The 25,774-nt window shown below is 47.8% G+C and overlaps 1 protein-coding gene across 1 annotated transcript in view; it reads left to right on the top strand.

The window, feature by feature from the left end:
* The first annotated feature begins 3,789 nt into the window (after positions 1-3,789).
* Positions 3,790-25,774, top strand: part of MED13L (mediator complex subunit 13L) — a 226,070-nt gene continuing 204,085 nt past the window's right edge. The window contains exon 1 of the mRNA XM_077296490.1: positions 3,790-4,881. Coding sequence (XP_077152605.1) covers positions 4,810-4,881 — 72 coding nt within the window. The 5' untranslated portion in view covers positions 3,790-4,809. The remainder of the gene's footprint in view (positions 4,882-25,774) is intronic.

Here is a 25,774-nt window from a genome sequence, read left to right as displayed (position 1 = left end):
GTGGAGAGGTCATGTGTGGAGGGGTCCTGTGTGGAAGGGTCCTGTGTGGAGGGGTCCTGTGTGGAGGGGTCCTGTGTGGAGGGGTCCTGTGTGGAAGGGTCCTGTGTGGAAGGGTCCTGTGTGGAGGGGTGCTGTGTGGAGGGGTCCTGTGTGGAGGGGTCCTGTGTGGAAGGGTCCTGTGTGGAAGGGTCCTGTGTGGAAGGGTCCTGTGTGGAGGGGTCCTGTGTGGAGAGGTCCTGTGTGGAGAGGTGCTGTGTGGAAGGGTCCTGTGTGGAGGGGTCCTGTGTGGAGGGGTCCTGTGTGGAGAGGTCCTGTGTGGAGGGGTCCTGTGTGGAGAGGTCCTGTGCGGTGAGGTGCTGTGTGGAGAGGTCCTGTGTGGAGGGGTCCTGTGTGGAGGTGCTGTGTGGAGGGGTCCTGTGTGGAGAGGTCCTGTGTGGAGGGGTCCTGTGTGGAGAGGTCCTGTGTGGAGAGGACCTGTGTGGAGAGGTCCTGTGTGGAGGGGTGCTGTGTGGAGGGGTCCTGTGTGGAAGGGTCCTGTGTGGAAGGGTCCTGTGTGGAAGGGTCCTGTGTGGAGGGGTCCTGTGTGGAGAGGTGCTGTGTGGATGGGTCCTGTGTGGAGAGGTCATGTGTGGAGGGGTCCTGTGTGGAGAGGTCATGTGTGGAGGGGTCCTGTGTGGAGGGGTCCTGTGTGGAGGGGTCCTGTGTGGAGGGGTCCTGTGTGGAAGGGTACTGTGTGGAAGGGTCCTGTGTGGAGGGGTGCTGTGTGGAGGGGTCCTGTGTGGAGAGGTCATGTGTGGATGGGTCCTGTGTGGAGAGGTCATGTGTGGAGGGGTCCTGTGTGGAGGGGTCCTGTGTGGAGAGGTCCTGTATGGAGAGGTCATGTGTGGAGGGGTCCTGTGTGGAGGGGTCCTGTGTGGAAGGGTCCTGTGTGGAGGGGTCCTGTGTGGAAGGGTCCTGTGTGGAGGGGTCCTGTGTGGAGGGGTCCTGTGTGGAGGGGTCCTGTGTGGAAGGGTCCTGTGTGGAAGGGTCCTGTGTGGAGGGGTCTTGTGTGGAGAGGTCCTGTGTGGAGAGGTGCTGTGTGGAGAGGTGCTGTGTGGAAGGGTCCTGTGTGGAGGGGTCCTGTGTGGAGGGGTCCTGTGTGGAGAGGTCCTGTGTGGAGGGGTCCTGTGTGGAGAGGTCCTGTGCGGTGAGGTGCTGTGTGGAGAGGTCCTGTGTGGAGGGGTCCTGTGTGGAGGTGCTGTGTGGAGGGGTCCTGTGTGGAGAGGTCCTGTGCGGTGAGGTGCTGTGTGGAGGGGTCCTGTGTGGAGGGGTCCTGTGTGGAGGGGTCCTGTGTGGAGGGGTCCTGTGTGGAGGTGCTGTGTGGAGGGGTCCTGTGTGGAGAGGTCCTGTGTGGAGAGGTCCTGTGTGGAGGGGTCCTGTGTGGAGAGGTCCTGTGTGGAGAGGTCCTGTGTGGAGGGGACCTGTGTGGAGGGGACCTGTGTGGAGGGGACCTGTGTGGAGAGGTGCTGTGTGGAGGGGTCCTGGGTGGAGGGGTCCTGGGTGGAGAGGTGCTGTGTGGAGAGGTCCTGTGCGGAGAGGTCCTGTGTGGAGAGGTCCTGTGTGGAGGGGACCTGTGTGGAGAGGTGCTGTGTGGAGGGGTCCTGTGTGGAGAGGTGCTGTGTGGGGGGGACCTGTGTGGAGGAGTCCTGTGTGGAGAGGTGCTGTGTGGAGGGGTCCTGTGTGGAGGGGTCCTGTGTGGAGGGGACCTGTGTGGAGGGGACCTGTGTGCAGGGGTCCTGTGTGGAGAGGTCCTGTGTTGAGGGGTCCTGTGTGGAGAGGTCCTGTGTGGAGAGGTCCTGTGCGGTGAGGTGCTGTGTGGAGAGGTCCTGTATGGAGGGGACCTGTGTGGAGGGGTCCTGTGCGGTGAGGTGCTGTGTGGAGAGGTCCTGTGTGGATGGGTCCTGTGCAGAGAGGTGCTGTGTGGAGACGTCCTGTGTGGAGGGCTCCAGTGTGGAGAGGTCCTGTGTGGAGGGGTCCTGTGTAGAGGGGTCCTGTGTGGAGAGGTGCTGTGTGGAGAGGTCCTGTGTTGAGGGGTCCTGTGTGGAGGGGTCCTGTGTGGAGGGGTCCTGTGTGGAGGGGTCCTGTGTGGAGAGGTCCTGTGTTGAGGGGTCCTGTATGGAGGGGTCCTGTATGGAGGGGTCCTGTGTGGAGAGGTCCTGTGTGGAGAGGTCCTGTGTGGAGAGGTCATGTGTGGAGGGGTCCTGTGTGGAGGGGTGCTGTGTGGAGGGGTCCTGTGTGGAGAGGTCATGTGTGGATGGGTCCTGTGTGGAGAGGTCATGTGTGGAGGGGTCCTGTGTGGAGGGGTCCTGTGTGGAGAGGTCCTGTATGGAGAGGTCATGTGTGGAGGGGTCCTGTGTGGAGGGGTCCTGTGTGGAAGGGTCCTGTGTGGAGGGGTCCTGTGTGGAAGGGTCCTGTGTGGAGGGGTCCTGTGTGGAGGGGTCCTGTGTGGAGGGGTCCTGTGTGGAAGGGTCCTGTGTGGAAGGGTCCTGTGTGGAGGGGTCCTGTGTGGAGAGGTCCTGTGTGGAGAGGTGCTGTGTGGAGAGGTGCTGTGTGGAGAGGTGCTGTGTGGAAGGGTCCTGTGTGGAGGGGTCCTGTGTGGAGGGGTCCTGTGTGGAGAGGTCCTGTGTGGAGGGGTCCTGTGTGGAGAGGTCCTGTGCGGTGAGGTGCTGTGTGGAGAGGTCCTGTGTGGAGGGGTCCTGTGTGGAGGTGCTGTGTGGAGGGGTCCTGTGTGGAGAGGTCCTGTGCGGTGAGGTGCTGTGTGGAGAGGTCCTGTATGGAGGGGACCTGTGTGGAGGGGTCCTGTGCGGTGAGGTGCTGTGTGGAGAGGTCCTGTATGGAGGGGACCTGTGTGGATGGGTCCTGTGCAGAGAGGTGCTGTGTGGAGAGGTCCTGTGTGGAGGGCTCCAGTGTGGAGGGGTCCTGTGTGGAGGGGTCCTGTGTGGAGAGGTCCTGTGTTGAGGGGTCCTGTGTGGAGGGGTCCTGTGTGGAGGGGTCCTGTGTGGAGAGGTCCTGTGTGGAGGGGTCCTGTATGGAGGGGTCCTGTATGGAGGGGTCCTGTGTGGAGAGGTGCTGTGCGGTGAGGTGCTGTGTGGAGAGGTCCCGTGTGGATGGGTCCTGTGCAGAGAGGTGCTGTGTGGAGGGGTCCCGTGTGGAGGGGTCCCGTGTGGAGGGGTCCTGTGTGGAGAGGTCCTGTGCAGAGAGGTCCCGTGTGGAGAGGTCCTGTGTGGAGGGCTCCCGTGTGGAGAATGATGTCTGTGCTGTGTGGAGGGGTCCTGTGCAGAGAGGTCCCGTGTGGAGAGGTCCTGTGCAGAGAGGTCCCGTGTGGAGAGGTCCTGTGTGGAGGGCTCCCGTGTGGAGATGGAGAATGATGTCTGTGCTGTGTGGAGAGCTGCTGTGTGGACTGTGGAGGCGTGTCCTAGACTGAGGGGTGTGGCTTGTGACCCGATCTCTTGAGCAGACATGTCCTGAAGCCCATGCCCACTAGTTGACAAGCGAGTAGCAATTAGGCCGATCTGACTCCTGGGAAAGCTGGATGACTGGAACTGCAGAGCAAGAAGAAACTTGTATAAGAAATGACAGCTGAGGAGCGCACCTGGCAGAAGAGAGAAGCACTTCCATCTAGCGGGAGGTGGCCCCGTTATTACTAATAATGGCAGGCGTGCATCACTAGGAGTCATTACTAGAAAATGGCAGACGCGTCTTTGGCGCTGACCTGATTGAATGTCGCACTTTGTTCTTGAGTGGCGCGCATCCATTGTGCGGCTGGGCTTGGTACTGCACACAGCGCCCCTTGCAGGGCAGTCGGGCAGGAGGGCCCCGATCCCGGGCATTACACAATTAATAAGATTACTGATCCGACAACAATAGCGGCGCTGACAATCACATTATTAATAGCCTCCACTTCAGCGCTAAGGATTCCCATGCACACAGCGACCTCTGGCGGCGCCGCAAGGGACACACAGGCGTAAGGCCTGCGAGAGACACAGCGGGCGCTCGGCGCTGCCCCCCCTCACTTCGCCGCCCCGTCACGTGAACACTCTCGGCCAACCAGAGTCCGTGTTGTCGCGGCCGGACGCCATTGCTGCTGTCAGAGAGGCGAAGCTCTGGTCAGTGTGTGAGAGAGACGAGCGGCGGGAGAGGCCAGAAGCCGAGCTGAACACCGAGCCCCCTGAGGAGGCGGGCCGAGCGCAGGCCCACGGCAAGGCCCGGAGCTGCGGGCACTGAGTGAGGACGCTGCTGGACTAGGCCCCTGAGGCCTCCTACTGTGACACGGGGCGGTCTCCCCTCAGTCCCCATTACTGTGTCTCCCGCCGCCAGCCCTGGCACAGAGGAGCGGAGCCCCCGTGTGAGAGCGCGGAGCGGATGTGGCCCTGACCGGGGCCCCTGGCTGGGAGCCTGGCACCGCGCAGCCTCCCTCCCGTCCATTCCCTGAGAAGAGGCCGCTGCGCTTCCTTCCCCTCCTCTTCCTCTCGCATCCCAGGCTTCAGGCCGCCCCTCCCCCACCCGGGTGACTCATTTCTCCGCGCCGGATTATCGGCCCGGTCCGGGCTCTCGGAGCTGTCCCCCTTCGTCTGGCCCGGCCCTGCCGAGGACATGCTTGTGTGTAGCCGGCGCCTGTGATTCGTCATCCCCGGCGGCTCTGTGTGGGTGCCCCCCTCCCACAGGAAGGATCGGCCTGGGCCTGGTCTGCAGGCTGCCCCATTTCGGATCGGATCCAGGATTTTAGCTCTCAGACATGCCCAGCTCTGGTAGCCAGGCACCTGGAGGATCATGACTGCGGCGGCGAACTGGGCAGCCAACGGGGCGAGCCTGGAGGACTGTCATTCTAACCTCTTCTCACTGGTAATGCTCAGTGTTGTGTGTCCTCACTGTGTGTGTCATTGGTCCCTGTCAGGTGGAGACCACCTGCCTGCTACATCCCCTCACAGGGTCTGGGGTCTGTGCACACAAAGCGATTGTGGCCATAAGTGTCCGTGTTAACCGGAGCTCAACCTTCTCACCCCTCTGCACTAAAGTTATTAGCAGGAACAGAAGTTTTAAAAGGGTTGTTCATCTGATCGCTGGGGTTGCACTCCTGTTAGTTTATAAAGTTTATCCAGGATTAACAACCCCTTTAATATACAAAATGTCCCTTATTGGCAATCGCTTTGTGTGAACCGGCTACTGAGCGCTCTTTTACTGTCCGCAGGTTATTTCCTTGCTCCTGTCCATGTTCCATAAATGTTAGATCGTCCTTACTCATTGGTTCGTGTTTCCTCCTGGATGCAGTGTCTTATTTCTCTTTGAATAACGCGCCTGCAGACTTCTCTTGGGTAACTGCTGTGTGCCAATATTTGGTAAACGTTGGCGAATTGGGGAGCGCTATAGTAGCAGCTTGCAGGACATGGTGCAGTGACAGAGACAGACTGAAGAGGGCCGTCTGTGCAAGGACATGGGCCCCTTTATGTGTCTGTGATGGATGCTTGCTGCTTTGGAGGTGGCCACTGTGCGGCTGCACTGATTGCACCAATGGTATGTCCTGTGTTGGTGCCATTCCCTTGATGTCTTACTAAGGGCTTACAGTCTATAACCTTTCTGGATCTTTTCTTAGAACTCTGCATTGTCCCCGTCCTGTTATTCCTTTTAGAAATGTATGAATAAATTGACATCTTGGTATTACCAGTTGGGCATGTGTGTGACACTGTCCAGCCAGTGCAGATGGTCTCGGACAATGTAGGGACACACTTTAATAAGTGACGTGGTAAGGAGTCGGAAGAATAACAGGAACAGCACAACCATTCTAAGGAAAGATGCCCCAGACTTTCATGAAATGTATGAGCATGCACTATAGCCTGTCAGGAGAGCTCACAGGGCATCTGTGCCATAGGGTCAATGCAGGGTCATCTTTGATCGTAGGTAAGCTGCGTGACTATGATTATGGCTGTGAAGAAGTACAGTAGGTAGATGATCGTTAGCCAACTCCTGCCAGGATCGTGAAATAATTGTGACGGCAGAGCAAAGATGCAGGTATATGAAGATGTGAATGGCGGCCTTCACGGTTTCCCTAAACCCCAGAAGGTCACAACCCACTAGTAGCGTGGGCTAACATCATTGCATAACTGGGTAGTCAAGAGTTTTAATGGAGACCGTATTGGTTGTCGCCCTGCACGCCGCTGGTTACCCATGCTCTCTTGCTGGCTGTGTATATAGACCTGACATTCCTGGAAATGCACCAAATGCACACTGTTTATGTAGCAGCAGCTTGTTCTTCAGATCTGTCATGTTTGCTTTGGTTCATGATCTATTTTGTGTTGGTATTGATGATTTTGGTAAGTCTCTTGTCTTTCCGTTACTTTGCTTTATTTGAGGTAAAGCAGAGGTGAATAAAATCCCTCTATCCAGATGAGTAGGGTGCCAAGATATTTGCTGCTGTTTAGCTTGTGTCCTATTCGTCTGTGCTGTTTCTTGTCACCCGTATACCTTGTTAGTATCCTGTGTGACTTGTCCTCTTTTGTTAGGATGTCTTTACAGTAGTATACCGGATGAAAAGAATTATAAGGTCTAATCCTGACGCTGACTGGCTTTCCTTATTGATTGTTGGTCTTTGATGACTGATGTAATTTCTTACTGATAGGGCAAATCCAAGCAGGCGCTCGAGTGTCTGGAAATAATGGTGCTTAAAGTTTGGGTTATTTTCTACAGATGTGTATAAAGGTTCTTCTTGCCGGGCCACTCAGAACATCATGGGCTGTGTCTTGGTGTGATTTGTCCAGGGAGTCTATATTTACCGCCTATAAAATATGTTTGTGTGTTAACTGCTGACATATTAACACATTTCTAGTGTTGCAATTCTAGCTCCTGACGGTGTCCATCGTGTAATCCTGTAGTGACATCATCTCATTGCTGCATTGTTGTCACGGTGGTAGACGCTTCGCTTGTCACATTTCTCTTCTCTCATTAGCAGATCCTGTCTGTGTTGCCATGTGTCACTTGCTGCTGAACAATTGTCAGTACAAGCTGTCTGTGTGACTGGTTCTTGTAGCATCGCCTCCGTTCTGTGTTTACATCTCATTTCTCAGCCCGGCTGTCTATGCTAGTAAGGTTGTTATACGTAAATGTCCACCCTGCTCTCCACCTGCATGTGTGTGCCAGATCCTTTCATCCTATTGATGAGTCTATGAGCACTTCCATACTACACGCTTTACATGTATCACCGCCCGCGCTGGAGACTGCAAGCACCTTACACAAAGCCCGGTATAGACAGTCTTTTGTCCAGATGAAGCGGCTTGAGGCTCTCTAGGCAGTTTTTCTATTAAGGTATATATCTGACTTAAGGAACACTTAGTACCTTAGAGCTCTATTTTTTTTTTATTGAGAAATGTTTTTTTTTTCCTATTTTAATTATCGTCTGCAGGTATCACTATGGCGAGAGATGGATGATAACATGGGATATGTTGTTGCATAGCAACATAACATCCTATCTGAGCCAAAGCATTGCTTCACACACACACTGTAACAGGCGAAGTGCCATGTCCCTGCAGCCTGATAGGAAGTGTAATCCTGCATCAATATCTGTGTCCACGCTGGGACAAGTGTAAACAAACTGTTCATTGTACTGATATAGATATATCAACCTGTTCTTGTCATGGGGTTTTCATTTCATTTACGGACAGCTTGTCATTAAAGCCGTTTTTCAGGATTTAATAAGGTCTTCTAATTCAGACCTGCCACTAATGTGTAATAGATAAGCATCCAAAATGGCTAATGTTCTGACTGCAGTACCTGACACGAGTGCCCATGTTCTGGTACTTGTATTTGGTACTGCAACTATGCCCCATTAGGACAAATGCTCCAAAGCAATTTCGCCAGAGACTGCAGAAACACCAGATCTAGCAGCAGATTTTGGTGCAGATTTGTCTGTTAATTTGCTGCTTGGAATGGGGCAAAACCAAAATTTATACTCTCGTTTTCTGATACTTCTGTGACTCTTGGTCTGCGTACAACACTTTGTCACTGCCAGGTGAATTTGTAAAGGAATTCAGTCCAAATAATTTTGTGCAGTGCGTGTATGAGATTTTAGTTAAATGTTATCCGCTCTGCTGCTTCTGCAATATGCTAAGGCATAACCATACCCTTAATGTAAACTTCGCTAAGTTCTATTTATTAGGAGAGGCTTGCAAGTAGAGATGAGCGAATTTGATCTGGTCCCTGCTTATTCAGCAAGCTATAGCACTTGCCGAATAAGCTGCAGAGGGAACACGGATATATGGAGCGCGCCGGCTGATAAGCTGCATGTGTCGCGGCTGTGTCAGTCACAACACTCAGGATCTCCATGCATCTGTTGTGACTGTGACACAGTCTCGACACATGCAGCTGCGGCACCGGACAGCTGATGAGCCGGCGTGTTCCATGTTTTCGGGTTCCCTCTGCAGCTTATTCGTTAAGCGCTATAGTGTGCTGAATAAGCAGGGACCTGATCAAATCGCTCATCTCTACTGGCAAGTCTAACCCTGTGCTCACACATCTCTTGACTTTATCCTCTTTTCTCTCCAAGGAATATATTTGAGGCTGTCCAAAGATTTTATTTATTTATTTTTTTAATTTCTCCCTAAGCTATCCATCTGCAATTAATGTGCGTGATATGCTTCTATTAATGGGTGTCACCCCCCAAAACTGAAATTAAACCAGTTATACTTCATTATGAGGCACCTAGCCCCTTAAAAATAAATCATACTTTTGGTTCAGATTTTACTTATTTACATAGTCATTGCCAAAAGTGTTGGCACCCTTGAAATTGTTCCAGTAAGTGAAGTATTCTCCCAGAAAACAGAGAGATTTAAAAAAAAAAAAAAAAAAAAAGGCAAAATGGTCATAATTGCACAAACCACCACAAAAATGGACTGGACAAAATTGTTGGCACCTTAACAAAATTTTGGGTAAACAACTTTGTTTCAAGCATGTGATGCTTGTTCAAAATCGCTTGTGGCAAGTAACAGGTGTGGGCAATACATAAAATCACACCCGAAACCATATAAAAAGTGGAGAAGTTGTCTCAATTTTTGCATTGTGTGTCTGTGTGTGCCACACTCTGCATGGAGAACAGAAAAGAGGATAAGGCTGGTTTCACACTTGCGTTTTGATCTGCAGCGTTTTAGCGCTAAAAAACGCATGCGTTTTTTTCCCTATACTTAACATTAAAAAACGCATGCGTTTTTTAGCGTGCGTTTTGACGCGTTTTCGGCAACGCATGCGTTTTTTGACACGTGCGTTCATTTGCAGAAATGCAACATGTAGTAATTTCTAGCGGCGTTTTTTTGCCACAAAAAAACGCATGCGTTTATTCGCGGCAAAAAAATGCATTGCTGTCTATGTAAACGCATGCGTGTTTAGAAAAACACAAGAAAAAACAAGAAAACCCTAAACACAAGAAAACCCTAACCCTAAACACAAGAAAAAACAAGAAAACCCTAACCCTAGGGTTACTAAGGATCCTAACCCTAACCCTAAGGTTAGGATCCCTAGTAACCCTAGGGATCCTAACCCTAACCCTAGGGATCCTAACCCTAACCCTTAGGGTTAGGGTTACGATTCTAACCCTTAGGGTTAGGGTTAGGATCGTTAGGGTTAGGATCCCTAGGGTTAGGGTTAGGGTTAGGATCCCTAGGGTTACTAGGGATCCTAACCCTAGCTATTTCTGTTTTTAGTGGGTTTTCTAGTTGATTTTGATGATTGGCAGCTGTCACACACTTCTCAGCATGCGTTTAAAAAACGCAAACGCAGTAAAAAAACGCCGTGTTTTTTTCTGCATGCAAACACGCATGTGTCTAAAAAGCGCGGCGTTTTGCCGCGTTTACATGCGTTTTTTCACCACATGCGTTTTTTTAAAAAACGCTGCAGATCAAAACGCAAGTGTGAAACCAGCCTTAGAAAACGGTCTGAGGACTTGAGAACAAAAATTGTTGAAAAATATCAATAATCTGTAGGTTACAAGTCCATCTTCAGAGATCTTGATGTTCCTTTGTTGACGATGCGCAACATAATCAAGAAGTTTACAACCCATGAAACTGTATCTAATGTCCATGGACATGCTAGGCAGAGAAAATTTGATGAAAGTTTGCAACATAGGATAGTCCGGATGGTGGGTAAGTAGTCCCAATTAAGTTATGAAATTGAATCTGTTATGCAGGCTCAGGGTGCATCAGTGCCAGCTCGAACTATCCATCAACACTTGAATGAAATTAAATGCTATGGCAGGAGACCCAGGATGACTTCACTGATAACACAGAGACCTAAAAAAGCTAGACTGCAGTTTGCAAAAATGTACGTGCTAAAGCTAATAGTCTTCTGGGAAAGCGTCTTCTGGACAGGTGAGACCAAGTTAGAGCTTTTTGGTAAAGCATATCATTCTACTGTTTACTGAAAACTGAATGAGTCCTAGAAAGAAGAGAACCATACCTACAGTCAAGTATGGTGGAGTTTATAAGATAGTTTGAGGTTGTTTTGCTACCTTTGGCACTGGTTGCCTTGACTGTGTGCAAGGCATCATGAAATCTGAAGATTACTAAAGAAATTGGGGTCGCAATGTAGTGTCCAGTGTCAGAAAGCTGGGTTTGCGTCCTGGGTCTTCCAGCAAGACAGTGACCTCAAACATACTACAGAAAGCACCCAGAAAGGGTGGAAGCAAAGTGCTGGAGAGTTATGAAGTGGCCAATAATGAGTCCGGATCTAAATCCTATTGAATACTAGTGGAGAGATCTCAAAATTGCTGTTGGGAGAAGGCATCCTTCAAATATGAGAGACCTGAAGCAGTTTGCAAAAGAAGAGTGGTTCAACGTTCCAGTTAAGAGGTGTAAGAAGCTAATTGATGGTTATAGGAAGCGATTGATTTGTAGTTATTTATTCCAAAGGATGTGCCACCAAATATTAAGTTGAGGAGACCAACAAGTTTGCCCAGCCCATTTATGGGGTTTAGTGTGAAATGATGTCCAATTTAACTTTTTTTGTTTTCTTGTATTGTTGCAATACACACAAAGGGAATAAACTTTTGTATAACAAAACATGTACAATCACAATAATTTTCTGGGAGAAATACTTCATTTTCTGGAATAATTTCAAGGATGTCAACACTTTCCATAACTGTATGTAATAAAACTGTTTTTAATCAAAATGAGGGGCTTCGGTGCACCCTTGGCATGGCCAAGTGCTCTGCATTGTAGTTCCCCTTCACTTATGATGATTGAAAGTGCTGCAAAGATCAGAATCCTCAGTACTGTATGTACTGACATTGCAGGAGCTGAGAGCTTACACACTTGTCAATGTGTGTGGGCACCCTCTGATCCCACTCTTCTGTCTGAAGCGGCTGCACACAGGTTTGCACAGGAGTGGACGGATGATGCTGATGGGAGTGGAGATGAGAACATTCTGACCCCGTGTGCTTGGCTCCTGCATATTCTTTCATTCCCTGCCTTGTCAGCAATGGCGGTCTGCTACACTGTGATCCTGTGTGCCACGAGCGACTTCTGCAGTCAGAACAGTGGGATAAGAGGGTGTCCGCACACACTGACATTGTGTGAACTCTAGGGTGGCTCCTTCAATGTCCGTGTGTGCAGGGCTGAGGATTCAATACAGGCAGTTCTTCTTGCAGCACTGTCTTATCATCACAAGGGGGCAGGTGGGAGATGGTAATTTAGGTGGCACGACTGAGGTTGGTGTATGGGTAGCTCTGAATTTCTAGTATCACTTGTATGCAATTTCTGATTCCAATCCTGCACTTTCAGCAGTACAGAAGTGGAATTATGCATTTGCGATCCCCCTGTCATGAATGACTGAGGAACGCAATTCTCGCATTCTGCCTGTCAGAAATCTCATTCCACATACTGAGAGGAGTCATTTGCTGTATAATGAAGCAGTTTATCCAGGGGGCTAAAGCTATGGGCTGCTGGAGGGGGCTGTGTATAGAGAGGCATGAATGGAGTGTTAGGCTATTTGCACACGTTGCAGATTTCCTGCGGATCTGCAGCATTTTTTACCGTGCAGAAACGCTGCAGATCCGCAAGTGATTTACAGTACAATGTAAATCAATGAGAAAAAAAAATGCTGTGCACACTTTGCGGAAAAGCTGCTGATTAAAAGAAGTAGCGTGTCACTTCTTTTGTGTGGATCTGCACACTTTTCTCTGTCCCCCATGACGGCACCACGGAGAGAGGGGATCCGCCCACCAAGGACAGGAAACCTACAGATAAAAAGGCGGTACCTCTCTCCCGCATCAGTTTGGTTTCCTGTCCTTGACGGGACCTGCAGCAGATCTTACCTCAGATCGTCGTTGGATTCCGGGGCCAGTCAGACCGGTTAAGGCAGCGGGGGTTCCCTGCCTCGGCTAGGCTGGGCCACCCGAAGCGCCACCGCTGGGATCAGTAGGTCTCTAGGGTGAGCGGGGGACCGCAGCAGCAGCGCTGCAGTTCCTAGAGGAATCCTCACTACGTGGGGATTCCAGATGGCACACACCTGCAAACCACTGTGAGGGGTCCCTCCATAGGTGGAGCACGGCGCGGCAATGCGCACTTGAACGGCGCACCAGGAGGCATCAAGCCGCGGCATAGTATTGGACTTCCGGGTTAGAACGCCATGCGCGGGTGCCGCAATGCCTGCTGGGCGAAGCAGGGCATTCTGGGCGGCGCAGGGCTTGCTGGGAACGCGGTGCATGCTGGGATTGGCGCATGCGCACAGCTAAGCGTCGGGGAGCGCGCGGAAATCGGCGCACAGGATATTTAAATGGGACCTGTCACCCTGGCTAGTTGCTCTAATGGAGTACAGCCAGTGGTCCCCAGCAGCTATGAGTGACCCCGAATTGCAGGGCTCACCAGCGCAGCAAACGCAGGCACCGCAGCAGCAGCAGAAACGCTGGCAGCAGGGGCAAGGGACCTCTCATGTCCAGCGGCGTGGAGCTGGAGCACGGTCTGGATCTCAGCACAGCAAAAATTCTAGTGCTGCATCCGGATCAAAGGAGCACCATACTGTCGATACGGACCTTCCACAGCCGGTACTGAGGGTACACCAGGTGGTGAGTGATCTCCGTGAATGCTCCGGCTAATAGAGCCTACCTTTCTCTTGTTGTTTTAGGGAAGGAAGAGCGCAGGGAAGTCCAAACATAGGATCTGCGCACTTTGTAAAGAAGATTTACCTGCCTCCTGGGAAAAAAGATTATGTAAATCCTGTATGGAAGAGACTCTCTGTGAAGGGCTTCCAGGGTTCGCCACAGAACTCAAAACACTAATTAAAACCCAGGTGGAAGATACCTTTAAGTCTCTCCAGGAGGGTAAAAATCGTAAAAAAATTAAACAAAAAACCCCTATATCTGACTCTAGTGACTCGGATAGCGGGGAGATTAGTTCAAATTCCTCCAATTCTTCATCATCTTCTTCATCATCTTCTTCTCAGGGGGGTCGTAGTTTCCCATTAGAAGAAACGGACTCCCTAATTAAAGCAGTCAGAAGTACCATGGGTCTTGCTGATTCCCACACTAAAAAATCAGTCCAAGATATCATGTTCGGTGGACTGGAGCAGAAAAAAAGAAGGGTGTTTCCCCTTAATGATAAAATACATGCCTTGATAAATAAAGAATGGAAAAAACCTTTGAGAAAGGCCCTGCTTACACCCAAAAGGAAATACCCTTTTGAAGACCCTGCATGCTCCTTTTGGGAAAAAGCACCCAAATTAGACGTAGCAATCGCTAAAGCGTCAAAAAAGTTTGCCCTACCTTTTGAAGACATGGGGGTCTTAAAGGATCCCATGGAAAAAAAAGCGGATGCTTTCCTAAAAAGTTCCTGGGAAGCAGCAGGGGGAGGCCTAAAACCAGCGGTGGCCGCAGCTTGCACTTCCCGCTCCCTTATGGTATGGCTGGACCAGCTGGAATCCCAGCTCAAGGATAAGGCATCCAGAGACAGTATACTTAATACCCTACCAGTAATGAAAGGGGCAGCCGCTTTTCTGGCCGATGCGTCAGCAGACTCCATCAGGCTTTCGGCCAGATCAGCGGTATTCTCCAATGCAGCCAGAAGAGCCCTCTGGCTCAAATGTTGGCCCGGAGACCTCCAGACAAAGGCAAAACTTTGTAATATTCTTTGTGAGGGAGAATTTCTTTTCGGCTCTACTCTGGATGATATTTTGGAAAAGGCAGGGGACAAAATGAAGTCCTTTCCCGTTCTGCAATACCCATCTTACAAACGTCCTTTTCGGAGTAAAAAATTCTTCCGTAGGAAGCCCCCTAGGTCACAGGACAGATGGGAAGATAAAAAGAATAAGAATAAAGGGTTTATTTTCAACAAAAGCCCCACCGATCCCAAAAAACCTTCACAATGAACTTTCGCCCCAGGTGGGAGGAAGATTGTCCCTTTTCCTCTCAGCCTGGGAAAAGATAACCAGCAGTGCCTGGATTCTGGACTTGGTACAATCGGGACTGAAATTCAAATTTCTTACGTTCCCTCAGCCGTCCTTCCTGGTGACATCTCAGAGAGCTTCTCCACAGGAGCGGATAGCTCTGGAACAGGAAGTCACAACATTATTGAACAAAGGGGTTCTTCGGGAGGTCCCCCTTCAGGAAAAAGGGAGAGGGTTCTACTCTCCGATTTTTCTCAGGAAAAAACCAGACGGGTCTTTCAGGACAATTATCAATTTAAAAAACTTAAACAAACACCTGATTGTGGAACCTTTCAAAATGGAAACAATAAAGACAGCAGTCAAAATGTTGTTTCCGTGTTGTTTCATGGTAGTACTCGACTTAAAGGACGCATACTACCACGTCCCCATTCACAAAGACTTCCAAAAATTCCTCAGGGTGGCAATCGAAATAGGAGGGATGGTAAAGCATTATCAGTTTACAGCCCTACCATTCGGTCTCGCAATAGCCCCAAGGGTATTTACCAAATTGATAGCGGAAGTCATGGCAGACCTGAGAAAACAAAACACCCTAATCGTCCCATACCTGGACGATTTCCTGATAATAGGCAACTCTCCCCAACATTGCAAAAACCAGCTAGAGTTAGTTATGGACTCTTTGGAAAGCTTGGGGTGGCTCCTGAACCTGAAGAAGTCCAGACTAATACCGAATCAGATTCAGGAGTACCTGGGAATCATGTTGGATTCCATCTCTCAGGAATGTCGCCTACCCCAAGAAAAGATCCAAAAGATGGTGGGATTAGTGTCCAGGGCAAGAGATCTCCCCTCTATATCGCTTCGAGAAGCAATGTCTCTCCTCGGGTCCATGACAGCCTGCATTTCTGCTGTCCAATGGGCCCAGTCACATACAAGGGAACTGCAATGGCAGATATTAGCGGAAGAAATTTCCCTGAAGGGAAATTTAGAAAGTCAGTTCACCTTCTCATCAAACACAATTCTCTCACTAGATTGGTGGACAAAAGACAGCAATTTAGGCCGCGGTCTACCATGGGTGATCCCAGTGTCAAAGGTGGTAACCACAGACGCAAGTCCCTTCGGCTGGGGGGCTCACCTACACGATCTAGTAGTTCAGGGGACCTGGTCAGACGACGCAAAACAAGCATCCTCCAACATGAGGGAATTACTGGCGGTAAAATTCGCTCTTACAGAATTCCAAAAACCCCTTCACTCACATCATGTAAGACTGTTTTCAGACAACAGAGTGGTAGTGGCCTACATAAACCATCAGGGGGGAACACACTCTCAACCGCTGATGGAAGTCACACATTCAATCTTACAGATGGCCGAGAAAAATTTGGCATCCTTGACGACACTTCACATAAAAGGGGTGGACAATTTCAAGGCAGACTATCTGAGTCGGGTCTGCCTAAAACAGGGGGAATGGGAACTGAACCAGTCCATATTCAATCAGATAATGGAGATGTGGGGGTCCCCGACAATAGATCTCTTCACAAACAACCTAAATCGGAAGGTGACCACCTTTTGTTCCATAAACCCAGCAGGAAACCCGGTGGCGCTGGATGCTTTCATGATTCCTTGGAAGCACAAACTGGCTTATGCATTTCCCCCTATCACACTGATACCAGCGGTTCTGAGGAAAATAAGGGAGGACAGCGCCCGGGTGATATTGATTGCCCCTTTCTGGCCGAAGAGAACTTGGTTTTCCTGGGCCAGAAGGATGTCCATAACAGACCCTTGGATACTCCCAGACCTGCCCAATCTCCTATTCCAGGGTCCAGTATCACACCCGCAGGTAGCGAGGTTACACATGACAGCTTGGAATTTGAGAGGGGGTTACTGATAGAAAGGCTTTTCTCAAGGTCTAGTGTCAACCCTCTTAAAAAGTAGAAAATTAACAACTACTAAGCAGTATGGTAAAATCTGGAAGAAATTCCTCTCTTCCTCGGGGGCTAAAATCTCCGAGGGAATCACTCTCAAATTGGTGTTAGAATTTCTGCAAAATGGGCTGGAAAAAGGCCTAGCCACTAATACACTGAAGGTTCATATTGCCGCACTTGGGGCACTGTTTAATTACAATCTGGCAAAGAATCGTTGGGTTTCCAGATTCATTAAGGCGGCAGAAAGATCTAGGCCTCTACCCTCACGTAGAGCCCCACAGTGGGACTTAAATCTAGTTCTTACGGCCCTTACCAAAGCACCCTTTGAGCCCTTAAAAGAACTTCCCTTAAAGATTCTATCCCTTAAAACCTCCCTTTTGGTAGCCCTCACTTCAGCCCGAAGAATTAGCGACATACAAGCCTTGTCAGCCGGGCCACCCTTCACACTAATATTGGAGGACAGGGTGGTATTAAAAACTGATCCGGCATACTTACCAAAAGTGGCCTCCCGGTTCCATAGGTCCCAAGAGATCTCCCTCCCCTCCTTTTGTCCTAACCCTAAGAACGAGGGGGAAAAATCACTACACACGTTGGATGTCAGAAGGGGTCTCATCCATTACCTGGAGGCTACTAGGGAGTGTAGAGAGGAAGGATCTCTCTTTGTGTGTTTTCAGGGGCCTCGGAAAGGCAAAAAAGCCTCCAAGGGTACATTGGCAAGATGGATCAGGGATGCCATCAACCTCGCGTATACCTCAAGCGGGATGCCAGCTCCAGGGGAAGTTAAAGCTCATTCAACCAGGGCGATGGCGACTTCCTGGGCAGAGAGAGCCGGAGCAACAGTAGACCAGATATGTAGAACTGCTACTTGGTCTTCACCCGCAACTTTCTTTAGGCACTATCGGTTGGACTTAAATTCTTCTTCAGACCTTACCTTTGGTAGAAGGGTTCTGGAAGCGGTAGTCCCTTCCTAATGTAGACAGTCTCTGCAATTCTCTCCGTGGTGCCGTCATGGGGGACAGAGAAAATAGTAGTTACTCACCGATAACGGTGTTTCTCTGAGCCCATGACGGCACCCGTACATTCCCTCCCTCACGCGTGGGTGTGTACATTCTTATGATGTTTAGTTATGTATATAATCATTAAGCACGCGGTATCTTTATTAAGGTTTAGTAATGTTGAAACATTTGTAATCGTTAACCTGATGTTCCCTTTAATGCTCTGTAAACAAACTGATGCGGGAGAGAGGTACCGCCTTTTTATCTGTAGGTTTCCTGTCCTTGGTGGGCGGATCCCCTCTCTCCGTGGTGCCGTCATGGGCTCAGAGAAACACTGTTATCGGTGAGTAACTAATATTTTTGTACCCATTCCATTATAGAAATCTGCAGGGGTAAAAACGCAAAAAATCCGCACAAAATCTACATAAAAATTGCATCAAATCCGCACCTGTGTTTTCTGCCTAGAGATGCAGAATCCTCACAAAAAATTCCCAGAGGCTAATCCGCAACTTGTGCACGTACCCTAATACTGTTGGAGAAGGCTATACTTGGAGAGCAATGAGTAGAGCGATACACTGTAGTAGGAGTCTGTATATAGTGGATCTTAGAGAAACGATATACTATAGAATGAGACTTTATATAGGAGATGAGAGGATTGTTCTACTGCAAGATGGTACCATTTATAGACTGGGTGAGAGGAGCGATATGCTGCAGGAAGGGTCTGACTTTCAGGCTATGTTCACACGCTGCGGTTTTTGCTGCGGATCCGCAGCGGATTTGCAGCTGCGGATCCGCAGACGTTTTCCATGCAGGGTACAGTACAATGTTACCCTATGGAAAACCAAATCCGCTGTTCCCACGTTCCTTTTTTCCGCTGGAAAATCCGCGCTGATTTTCTGCGGAAAAAAAGTAGCATGTCACTTCTTTCTGCGGATTCCGCAACTGTTTTCCACCTGCACCAATAGGAAAGTGCAGATGGAAAACCGCAGTGGAATCTGCAGGAGAAACCGCACAAAAAACCGCAGGGAAATCCACCGCGGTTTAGCACTGTGGGATTTCCAAATCAGGACCTGAAAAATCCGCAGAAAAAAAAGGATGGTGTGAACAAGGCCTTAGGGTATGCGCACACGATAAGTAAATGCTGCGTAGCTGTGCAGCGCCCAACCCGCAGCATTCTGATATTACAGCATAGTGGATGGGATTTCAAGAAATCCCATGCCTATTATGCGTTCAGAGCCGCCCTTCGATCACCTGTGGAGACAGACATGTGTCGCGTCTTCCCAGACCGCAGCATGTTAATTTATCTTACGGAGATGCGAGTCTCCGCAAGATAAATTTCCTGTGCAATGTATTGGGGCGCAGTGATTCTACACGGTTTAGTGAACACAAGCGGATTCACATACGATCAATAGCCGGCAGCGCTTTCGATGGAGCGGACATGTGCCGCATCCAAAGTGCTGCCAGATCCTGAACATGCGCACGTACCCTCAAAGGTGGACAGTGGCAAGGAGACAATGGCTATATTAGAATCATCATCTCAGACAGGGCTGAATGTTGAGCTCTGTGTAACCTGGCCCACATCACTGTTTTTGGCAGTTTTTGGGTACAGTGTATATTGATTAAAAACTGCTAATCAGTGGTAGGAGTATGTTTGGAACAGGAGACACCTAGTCCTCTAGTGATATTCTACTGCTGATAAAACACTGATTTTATTGCAACAGTAAAACACAGCCTAGTAAGTGACACGTTGCTGGAATCAGGGTTTCTAACTCTACAGTATGATGCCCTCAGATTGCATAGCAAAGAGCTGCTAACATATTGTCTCTAAGGGGTTAAAGCAGCAGTGCTGCTGACAGCTTTTCCTCTCTACTCAATGCACACATTTTCAATCATAGTCTGCCAGCAAATTAACCCTTTTTTCCTATCTGGCAATGTTTATCTCCTCATGGTGAAAACAGCCACTGTGAGATGAATCTAATTGTTATTGTCAAATCTTTCACTTTTTCTGTTGCACTAGTATTTATTTTTCACTATTGTCTGTTTCTACATCCTTGGAGAACGTCTCGCTGTGATCAAGCTCCATTAAAGATTGTGTAGATGCCAAAAATGTCTCCTAGGCTTTATTGTATTCTGCTGATTTATGAAAATGAATTGGGAAAAGTGTAGGTGTTGCCCGTAGCAACCACTTCTATCATTACTAGATTGTTGGGTTAGTGCGTGTGCTTGTATTTGTGGGAGAGGTCTGTGTGCTGTCAGGGGTCTAGCTTCTCCCTGGATCTGAGTCAGTGCAGCACACATGTCCACCAGAGCTGCTGATTCAGGAAGCATGTGATAAGACTGCTCCCCTGTGGCTTTTAGAATAGTTGGCCTTGGCAGTTGAGATTTTTTTTTGACTGTTCCTGACAATTGTTTTACATAGAAACTTCAGCTATTTTTTTTTAATGTCCATTTAATTTGCCATCCTTTTTTGCCTTCTGTTCATACATAGTGTTTGCCAGTTATTTTTTCTCTGTAAAAAAAAAAATCACAGGAATTTACCCAGATTTATAATACCAACAGGAATGAATAAAATAATGTAGCCATACTGGGGTCAGAATTGCCCTGCAATAATAAATTTTAAAGGACCCATGAGCATGACAGAGCTGTGTGGATGGAGCACGATGAGTGGCACACAAAGTCCCTAAGTAATTTGGCATATTTTTGTGTAACATGTCATCCATAAGTACACAGCAACATTTTTTTTTTTTTTTTTTTTACTTCTTTGAGAATCTGACAGGAAAAAAAAAAATCTTTTGATGTTTCCCTATGAGAGACATACATAAGTGTAGTAAAATTAAACTCTTATGGGAGTGGTATTTTCTAAATATATATTTTATTTTGAGCCCTGCTTTTGATTGTATCATTAATCAATTACTAATGCAGGGCTGGACAAATCCTGGTTGCCTTGGTTTGTGGGAAATCCACCCTGGCCACCAAATCTTCCATCCAGTGGTGTATGTTTGGTATGGCAGGCAGCAATGCTGAGGGAGACTGGGTTTTATATAATGGGGCTAATGAGCCTCACTCCTTGCACATTGCAGGGCCAGGCCACCCTGGGGCTGACAGAAGTCAGACCTGCATTCAGCTATTGTGTGCAGGAAATAGGCTGAGCTGCTCTTGGATAGGGATAGATGCTTTGCTGTGTATTACGTGTGTTGGTACTGTGCAGTGGTATGCATGATGTCTGTAACAATTTCTAGAATAACTACGGTTTTTCTCTGCTGGAGTGTGAATGAGGGATATTCATTTTATTACTCTGCTCCATTCAAGTGCTGTATCTAGATAAACCTATATATTTAATACTGGCAAACTACTGAGAAATGGTATACACTGGTTGTGCCAATGATTGGAATTACTGCCATAGCCCATGTTCATATAGGGCAGAAAGGAAGTCTGTGGTAAAGCTTCAGGAAATCACGTCAGGGCTGGAAGTGATGTCAGGAGACTGGGTTGTTGTTTTGGCTATTTCTGTGGTGTTAATGGGGTTCGTTATGAATAAAAGAAATGTTGTGGTTTCTTCCAGAATTAACATAAAGTGGAAGTCCAGGCTGCGGCTGATCTGGCTTCCTCTTAATGTTAAATCCATACGAAGGTGAGGACAGTGACACCAGCGCTGATTGGGTTCTGGGCACCACGTGTCACAACACCGCACCAGAGCTCCAGCACCGCGAGAGCTAACAGTGCTGGAACTGCGTCAGCATGAGAGGTGAGGATAGGTTTTTTTTATTTTATTGGGGCCAAATATTTAGTTCAAGAAGAGTTTGTCCTAGTAGTGGACAACCCCTTTTAATGAGGTTTTTGGGCTCTTCAGTTCTACTGCAATTCTATGCCTTGTTTCATAGCTGAGAAACCCTACATATTGGGAGACTGGCCATCCCCTGATCCCCTGTGATCAGCTTGCAAGGCTTTTTATATAACCCTTATACACTATACATGTGAGTTGTTAGGTGCCCACATGTCCAACCATTCTAAATTTGTTGTGTAGATGTCTGTGCCCTCTGCTGGATATAACACAAGTGAAGGTACTTGCATTGTCCCCAAGCCGTTAAAAAATGTGTACCCCTGAAGACAGCGCTAAACGCCCCTATTAGACGAACATCTGCTGAACCGGCTGATATTACGTGTTATGTGTTCGGCCGACGGCCTGATGTATATAGGGCATTGACCCACTTAAGCTATGTGCACACTTTGCGGATTCCATTGCGGATTTTTCCTCGACGATTATGCAGATTTTGTGCGGATTTCAGCTGCGTTTTTACACCTGCAGATTCCTATTATGGGTTAGGTGTAAAACGCTGCGGAATCCGCACAAAGAATTGACATGCCGCGGAAAATAAACCGCAGCGTTTCTGCTCGGAATTTTCCACAGCATGTGCACTGCGGATTTGGTTTTCCATACGTTTACATGGTACTGTACACCACATGGAAAACTGCTGCTGATCCGCAACGTGTGCACAGACCCTTATAGATGGGGGAGATGTGGTGCATGTCTGATTTAGGATTGCTGGTTGTATTATGCATTTTGTTTTGTGTGTTTTATCACAGCTATCAGCTTTGATGTAATCTCTTTATTTTCAAGTCTAGCAGGGTTTGGTGCAATGTCTGCTGTTTTTTTGATGGCCACCAAGATTAAAAAGTCCTGTAATGTGTTTTGCAAAAGTTCAGTTGTCATGGCAAAAGTCCTGAGACATGCAAATTTTTGGTTTTCACAAAGTTTGCTGCTGCATTGGTTTTAGATGTTTTAGTCAGTTGTTTATGTGGTTACTGCAGTGGAATAAGCATTTCATCAGTTTAAGCTTTTAATTAAATTAATATTTTATTGCAAAGACTCTATTTTCAGTGATTTCACCCTTATTTTTCAAGTCTTCTGCAATTTGCCTTGTCCTGTAGGATATCCGCTTCTGGCACATCTTAACTGATAAAACCCATTCTTATCTAATTGGTGCTTGGCATTTATCACAATTTCTGTATTCACCGGATTAAAAGATGCATCCCAAATTTTGGGGAAGAAAATAGGTCTTCTTTTTTTTTTTTTAAATGGTGCGTCTTGTAGTCTGCTTTTACATTAGCTTACCTGGGGGGTGGCAGTGTTAGAGTGGGGTCCCTGGAGGCAGGGTCCAGCTGGTGGAGGCATCTGTGGGCCCCAGGCTGTTAAGGGGAAGGAGGGTGTTCAGCGCTGCCAAATTCTGCCAATATTTTGTGGAAGTTCGGAGTCCCTGCACTTTCTATGGTTTTCAATGCAGTGGTTTACTGCAGCAGTGACACTGGGAACCCCGCTCCACAGCAGCTGGTAAGTTACTTTTGGATTATAAGACACACGCCCATTTCCCCCCAATTTGTTTTGGAAAAAAGTGTGTCTTGTAATCTGAATAATACGGTATGTTTGTTCACCGCTTTTTGAAGATTGACCACCGGTTCTATTGGATTGAGATCTAAGAAGTTTATTGGCCATGTACCCACAATTTCAAATTACTCTTGTATTGTTGGGAGAAGATGCTCTTGAAGGATTTTAAATACCATTCTTTATTCATAAGTGTTCTTAAGCCAAATTGTGAGTGAACCTACCACCTTGGATGAAAAATTCCCCACACACAATTGGTTTTGGAATGCTTTACTGTTGGCATAACACAACTCACGATAGTGTTCACCTTTCTTTCTGTGGACTATCCTACTTCCAGGTGTCCCAAACAGTTTGAAGGTAACTTAATCAGGGAAAATAGCCTTATCCCAGTCCTATGCAGAATGTCAGTTTGTCCTTGATTTTTTTTTTTTCTCTGAGAGAAGTGGCATTTTGCAGTTGTTCTCGACCAAGCGAGCCTCTTAAAGCCTTCACCTCACTTGCGTAGAAATGCGGTGTCAACTGCCCACTGCCTTCACAGATCAAGGTTTGCTTTTGTGTGAACTGATCCTGTAGTTAAATTCTCTTTAGGAGACCGTCCTGGCACTTTTTGATGATCTGATAAATGGTTGATTTAGGGGCGGTCTTACACGCAGCAATGTCCTTGCCAGTTAAGCCCTACTGAAGCAAAACAATGATGACTGCATGGTTGACAGAAGACTTGGGCTATGTTCACATGTTGCGTTTTTGCGAAATGGCTTTTTGCAAAATAGTTATAAGGATTGTCTAGCCTTTGGCTACAGGTTTGTAGTCACAGCTCTACTACAGACTTGTGAATCCTCACATTGCTTTCACTGCGTGCTGTGAGGATTCTACACTGCAGGGAGCAGCAGGCGCATGACTGCAAGTATGTAATTTGCATACATGCAGTCACGTGCTAACTAGATGGCTGTGAACTTTCTCAGTGTATTGAGCATGGCCAAACAGTCTAGTCAAAATGTGGCCGGAAGTATGCAGCTTGCATACTCACTCCTAATGTCACTGTTTAAATTGTCTTAACTCGTACCGAATTTATTGTTTGTACATGTCCCCGCTTAATTGTAAAGTGCTGCGGAATATGTTGGCGCTATGTAAATAAAAATTATTTATTATTATTATATGACCGCCTGTGCCCGGCAGCAGAGAATTCTCAGACTTGACTGCATACTTGTGGCCTAAGGCTGGACAACTCCTTTAAATTTTAATGGAAACACATGACTGGCAATTTTTTGCAAATCATCTGATAACTTTTCTAACAGTCTGAAGTCAAAACTTTTGTCCACAACTGTATGACTCTGAAAAAGTGTATTTTTGAAGGCTGACAGACTGATGTATTGGATCAGTAGATAGCCTCCTCTCGCTATCAATTTCTGTTCTTTAGGTAGGCCCACACAATAGTAGTCAAGGTCACGTGTTCTATGTTTCAGCATTGAGTACAGTTTGCTAAATCTCATGTTGTGGTTAACTCTTATATTCATCTGCAGTTGAACTATAGCAGAAATAAGCATCATCTTTTCATTGTCACCTTCAAAAAAATTCTTTTTTTTTTTTTTTACTTATCAGAAGGTGAATGTTGGATGCCAGCATATTGATATCTGTGAACCTGTTCTAGGAAATACCCCTGATGTGTCATTGCACCGTTAAGATGTTATCCCAAAGGACGTAATTGCATTAATTTATTTTTTGTGTGTATGAGGCTGGGGTCACACATGCGTGTTTTACGTACGTAAGAGCGCAAAAACTACGTACGTAAAACTCGCATTACATACGGCACAATGCTTCTCAATGGGGCTGCTCCTATCAGCCGTATATTACGGATCCGTAATATACGGCTTTCTACGGCCGTACAAAATCGCAGCATGCTGCGTTTGTCAGCGTATTGCGCAAATAATACGCCAATGAAAGTCTATGGGGGCGAGAAAAATACGGATTCCACACGGACCTGCAGTGTGACTTGCGAGAAATACGCAGCGCTGTTAGTGAAAAGTCGGTAATTCAATTGCCGGCTTTTCATTTCTCCTGCACAAACCCGACAGGATATGAGACATGGTTTACATACAGTAAACCATCTCATATCCCCTTTTTTTTGCATATTCCACACTACTAATGTTAGTAGTGTGTATGTGCAAAATTTCAGCGCTGTAGCTGCTAAAATAAAGGGTTAAATGGCAGAAAAAATTGGCGTGGGCTCCCGCGCAATTTTCTCCGCCAGAGTGGTAAAGCCAGTGACTGAGGGCAGATATTAATAGCCAGGAGAGGGTCCATGGTTATTGGCCCCCCCCTGGCTACAAACATCTGCCCCCAGCCACCCCAGAAAAGGCACATCTGGAAGATGCGCCTATTCTGGCACTTGGCCACTCTCTTCCCACTCCCTGTAGCGGTGGGCTATGGGGTAATGAAGGGTTAATGCCACCTTGCTATTGTAAGGTGACATTAAGCCAGATTAATAATGGAGAGGCGTCAATTATGACACCTATCCATTATTAATCCAATTGTAGGAAAGGGTTAAAACACACACACACACACACACACACATGATTTAAAAGTAGTTTAATGAAATAAACACAGCGGTTGTTGTAATAATTTATTGTTCTCTCAATCCATCAGGAACACCCTCGCTTGGAAAAATAATAAACGCACAAGATACATACCTTCTGGTGAACCATCTCGTCCCACGAAGTAATCCATCTGAAGGGGTTAACTAATATTACAGGCAGGAGCCCTGCTAAATGCAGCTGTGCTCCGTGCCTGTAATCCCCGGCGAATGAATGAAATGTAGGTCATTGACCTACATTTCCTTCAGTCGCGGTGATGCGCCCCCTGGTGGATGTCCTCATATGACCTGGAGCGTGGGAAAAAGTTCCCAGGCTGCAGTTCATGAGAACATCCACCAGAGGGCGCCTCACCGCGACTGAATGTAAGTATAGATCCTGCTTTCCTTTCAGCACCCGGGGGATTACAGGCACGAGCGAGTGGTTTATCGCAGCTCTGCCTGTAATATTAGTTAACCCCTTCAGATGGATTACTTCGTGGGACGTGATCTGACATCAGAA

The sequence above is a fragment of the Ranitomeya variabilis genome, chromosome 1 (genome assembly GCF_051348905.1).
Source record: "Ranitomeya variabilis isolate aRanVar5 chromosome 1, aRanVar5.hap1, whole genome shotgun sequence".
In the NCBI taxonomy this organism is placed as follows: domain Eukaryota; kingdom Metazoa; phylum Chordata; class Amphibia; order Anura; family Dendrobatidae; genus Ranitomeya; species Ranitomeya variabilis.
Note: the sequence above shows the minus strand (reverse complement) of the source record. Positions and strands in the feature narration are given on the sequence as shown.